Below are 4894 nucleotides of genomic sequence, written 5' to 3'. Positions count from 1 at the left end.
CGAACTGGGGCCCTCTGGCATCCCAAGCCAGTTCTTAACCATCGCGCCACTCGGCCAGGCCAGCGGGTTAATTTTTGAGCCATGCTGTGTTTGTCTGTCCCTAACATTAAAGAGAGGCAAGTTGACATAATAGGCCCACCCAACAGAAAGCAGAGTTTCAGAAAGCCTTCGTTCAGGCCCTGACTGGGGGTTGCTTCATGCGATTCTGCACTTGTGTCTAAGCCCCATCCATCCAACATTGCTGAGCGGTGAAGGGAACCACAGCTCAAAGGAAGTTGTCAGGCCTAGGAAACCCAGGACTGAAAAATCATTTGCATTGGTGAGCTGTGGGCTGACCTGATGGTGGTTTTGTTTGTTTTTTCACATTAGACAATTTTGTTTTCATGTCTTCTTCCACCCTCTGTGGACCATGGTCCTGTGCATCATTCTGTTCCCTAGAGCACCTTGCCTAAGTACATCATTACCTTAAACAGAAATCGCTACCTCCCTTTACCACCCACTGCCTGCCTATACGGCCAGTGCTCTCTCACTGCCTTGCTCTTGAAGCTCCAGCCACACTAACCTGCTTGTAATTTCCTTCCAATTCATCTACCATTTCATCCCTCTAGTAGGAGTTTTTTCTTCCCTTCTATTCTGACTAACTCCTACTATTCTAAAATAGTCTAGACTTGGTTTAAGCATCACTTGCACTAAGAAACTTTCCTGGAGCTTTTTTGGTCATTAGCTGTGCTTATCTCTCCTTTAAATTAAAACAAAAGACAAAAAACAAAAACAAAAACAAAACAACAAAAACTTTATAGAAATATAATTCTCGTACCATTATAATTCACTTATTTAAATCTTGCAATTCAGTGGTTGTTGTATATTCAGATATGTGCAACCATTACCATAGTCAATTTTAGAACTTTTTCATTATCTCAAAAAGAAACCCCATACCCTTTAGATGTCACCTCCCTATGCTCTAGCCCCCTTCCTATCTGTAAGCAACCACTAACCTACTTTCTGTTTATATAGATTTCCCTAGTACAGACTTTAATATCATCACATAATATATGGAATTTTTGTTTGGCTTCTTTCACTTAGCATAATATTTTTGAGGTTCAGCCAAGCTGACACATCTGTTAGTACTGTACTCTTTTTTATTGCTGAGTAATATTCCATTGTATGCATATACCATATTTGCTTATCCATTCATCTGTTGATGGACATTTGGGTTGTTTCCACATTTTGGCTATTGTGAATAATGCTGCTATGAACATTCATGTACTAGTTCTTGTATAGACATATGTTTCCATTTCTGTTGGGTATTTATCTAGAAGTAGAATTGCTGGATCATACGGTAACTCCTGTTTAATTGTCTGAGGAACTGCCAGATTCATCTGAAGAGCTTCACCATTTTACATTCCCATCAGCAGTGTGTAAGGTTTCCAATTTCCCCACATCCTTGCAACACTTATTATTTTCTGTCTGCCTGATTCTAGCCATCCTAGTAGGTGCAAAGAGGTATCTCATGGTGTTTTTGTCTCCTTTAAATTCTTTTTTCATGTGTGTTTCACCCACATGTTGCTTCCCAGTATGCAGTTTGCTCTCAGATGTTGATGGGACTCAATTGAATGTGTTGCAAAGCTGTCATTTTTGTTGTTTTTGTTTGTGATTTCAGCAAGTGTCCAGCAGGCACGTGTGATGGATGTGCATTCTATTTCCTGTGGGAGAGTCCGGAAGCGTGCCCTCTGTGCACAGAACATGACTTTCACGAGATTGAGGGAGCTTGTAAGAGAGGATTTCAGGTGAGGAGCAAACCTATCTAAGCAGGACTGTATTACTGAAGATACAATTGTTTATAGTCCAGCATCAAGTTTACATCACAGAAACTCAGATTCAGAAGCATAGCTAAACATTATAGTTAACTTAATATGACATTAATATGCACTAGAATCAAGTGTGGTAGCTAAACTCCCATATGCTGGGGTAGCTAAAGATGTGCGCTGAGGTTAGGAAAATGAATTGTGGCAAAGGAATTGTAGGCTATGGGTACTTGCCTGTATTATGAAGAAATTATATCATGAAACCAAGATAAGATGATACAATGAAGTTACAGGTGTAATTAAGATTGAGATGGTATAACTGACTCAGCACATGAAGCATATCTAAAGAGGAAAGCAAACACACACACACACACACACACANCATCGCACCACTCGGCCGGCCCCCCAATAAATTTTAATTTAAAAAAACCTTATGTTCAAACTCGGTCAAAAGCGATTTATACTCTTCAGCCTTGGGGCAAATAAAGTTGGAACAAGATGCAGCAGCATTTTCTGGACCCCGCACAAGAGGAGTTTCTGCCAGTGGAAAGGCATCCTCAGCAGAGAAGGGCTGACCTTCCTGAGCTTCCAAAGCTGAGGCGAGTCACCAGCGGCAGGTCAGAGAGCGTAGCCCATGCCAGGGGATGTCAGTCTTCAGACCCCGAGGCTGGGAACCTCCAGAGACCCACAAAAGCCCCACATATAAGAAGCTCAGCAAGGTTAGTGCCCTGATACCAAATGAGAAATGTGCTAGACACACAGACTGGCTTTCCCCCCAGTCTCCTGATGCTAACTTAGGAAGCATCAGAAACATACTGGCAACATAGATGAATTTGTTTAAACTTTGGATTTTGAATGAAGCTTAGGCAAAACAATTTTACACTGCTTTATCAACTATCCAAACAATTAATAATAGGTTGAGTATTATTAGATCATAATAGTTCCAAAGAAAACAAGCTTCTTCTCTATGAATTCACAATGTGAACCGAGTTGATCCTGCTTTAGGTATGATGATTCTTTTAAAAGAGGGCATTAATAACTCATAACCCCATCTCCTATCCCCCGGGAAAATATATTCCAACGTGATTTCCTCAAAAAATATAATATTAAACATTCTTAAACATTGCCGGTGCCACCCTTGGTGGTAAGGCAGTCCCACAAGCAAAATAAGGAAACTGGAAAGTGTCTTCCACATTTACGAATGAAATCAAATCCAGGTCCACCTGGTTTTAATCAATGGTGGTTTCTCTATCTAGAATGTACAGCACATCTGGTCATCCTACAGAGGTCTAGCCTCAAACGCCCTGGCTATCCATGGCCTTGCCCTATGTCTTTAAACATTTACTCACTGGTTTCTGTGGTGACCGTGTGGATCAAAAGTTATACAAGAAGCACAATTAGTGACACTTCTAAAAAGCTGGGGGCAGAGGTTGAAAATGGTGGTGACACAGGTCATCAAACGGAAAAAAAAGAGTGTTTCACATATTTCGCAGTAAAGGGTTGATTTATCTTACTATTTGCTTTTTGTTCTTCTCTTAGAAGGAAAAATATTTTTTTTCTCTTACATCTTTTTTTTCTATTTTCATTTTCTATATAAACACTTTTGAAATTATTACAACTTCATACATGCTCTTTTCACAGGGATGGCCTGATTCAAACTGTGAAACTTATGTTTATAACAAAGAACCAAATTTGAATGTTCCAATGACTCTTGGGGTTAAAAGAATTAAAGAACTGATTCTGAATTCAACGGCTTTTAACCTAAGTTTTAAAATGTGAAGTCTACCAAGGAAAGACACTGAAACATGGTAGTATTTTGACACCTAATGGCAGCTTGATAAATTACATCAATGTCTTGATACTTTTTTCCATTTCTGCAGCTCTCCCAGTTCTTGAGAAAATAATGTGCATTGTTGATAGTGTTTTACATTTTGCAGTGCTTTAAACTTTCCCAAATTGTTCTCTTATTTTATCCTTTCTAACTACTCCATGAAGGCAGTATAGCAGACATACCGCTTTGAACAAATTACAAAATGAGATGGTGGGGTGGGAGGTTGAGTCACTTACGGAAAAACACACAGTCATTTGAAAGCCCACTTAGAATTGTAACCCAAGACTTCTCTCCAGAGCTTTATGCAACTTTGATTAATTTTCTCATTTTCTTTTTTATTTGTTGAGTTTTTCTTCTCAAATTTTAGCAGACTTACGCTTACTTTCCCAAGAGAAACAGTCTCCCCCTCCTTAAAACTTCTGTGTGTTGGAAAGATAAAATGGAAAATAATTTGGAGATTTGAGCAGGAAAGCATATTGGTAATGTTTGCTAATGATCATAAAAATGTAGTTATTGCTAAGTTGTAAATCATTGTTAAGCAAATAATAATTATATTTTTGAAGAGTTTGTCTAATTGGTTACCTTTTTTTTTTTTCAAAAGAGTAATTTTGAGTTGCTTTTACTGATCTGGAAGATGGAAATAGTTTTCATTTATTACATTTACCTTTTTAAAAAAGTAAATGTTTCCTAGAATATATTTATTATTCCCTTGTTACAAACAGAGAAATTAAGGCAGATAAGAGTTAACATGTTGTAAAGAACTTTGCTTTTATTTATGTCCCACCCATGTCCACTTAGTCTGCAGCACTGTACAGACTTTGTAAAGGTAGGTATGTAAGGATGCACTCAATTTTTAGGCACTTAGATTTTCTAGGGTAACTTATATGAGTATTTAGTTAACTAAGAATATGAAATTTTACCTTTCTGATAGACTAAAAATTATATTTTGGGCATTTGAAGTTAAAACTTGAAGAGGGCTGTTTTTTGGATTCTTCCTATTATTGTGTGTTTCTCTTCTTGCTATGAAATGTTTCAGGACACCTGTACTCAGTACCAGCTAAGGTCGGAAGGAGGTTTCCAGGGCAATCAATGCCCTAAATTTACACGGCTTGACATAAGGGAAGTGTAGTGGAGAATTTAAGGGAACAATATTTCCCTAGTTTTAATGAATTCATGAACAAAAGAGTCATTCCCATTAGAATTTTTACAAATAGCTTCTTACTTCAATCAGTAAGGATTCTGTACACAGTAACAGCAG

General features: G+C 38.1%; 1 protein-coding gene across 2 annotated transcripts in view; it reads left to right on the top strand.

Annotated features, from left to right (window-relative positions):
* Nucleotides 1-4894, top strand: part of ELAPOR2 (endosome-lysosome associated apoptosis and autophagy regulator family member 2) — a 175807-nt gene that overhangs the window by 149365 nt on the left and 21548 nt on the right. For both annotated transcript variants that reach the window (XM_019623735.1, XM_019623733.1), the window contains exon 19: nucleotides 1661-1787. In XM_019623735.1, coding sequence (XP_019479280.1) covers nucleotides 1661-1787 — 127 coding nt within the window. The remainder of the gene's footprint in view (nucleotides 1-1660; nucleotides 1788-4894) is intronic.

Source organism: Hipposideros armiger, unplaced genomic scaffold (genome assembly GCF_001890085.2).
Source record: "Hipposideros armiger isolate ML-2016 unplaced genomic scaffold, ASM189008v1 scaffold_560, whole genome shotgun sequence".
NCBI classification, from domain to species: Eukaryota; Metazoa; Chordata; class Mammalia; order Chiroptera; family Hipposideridae; genus Hipposideros; species Hipposideros armiger.
This window is presented reverse-complemented; position numbering and strand designations above follow the sequence as displayed.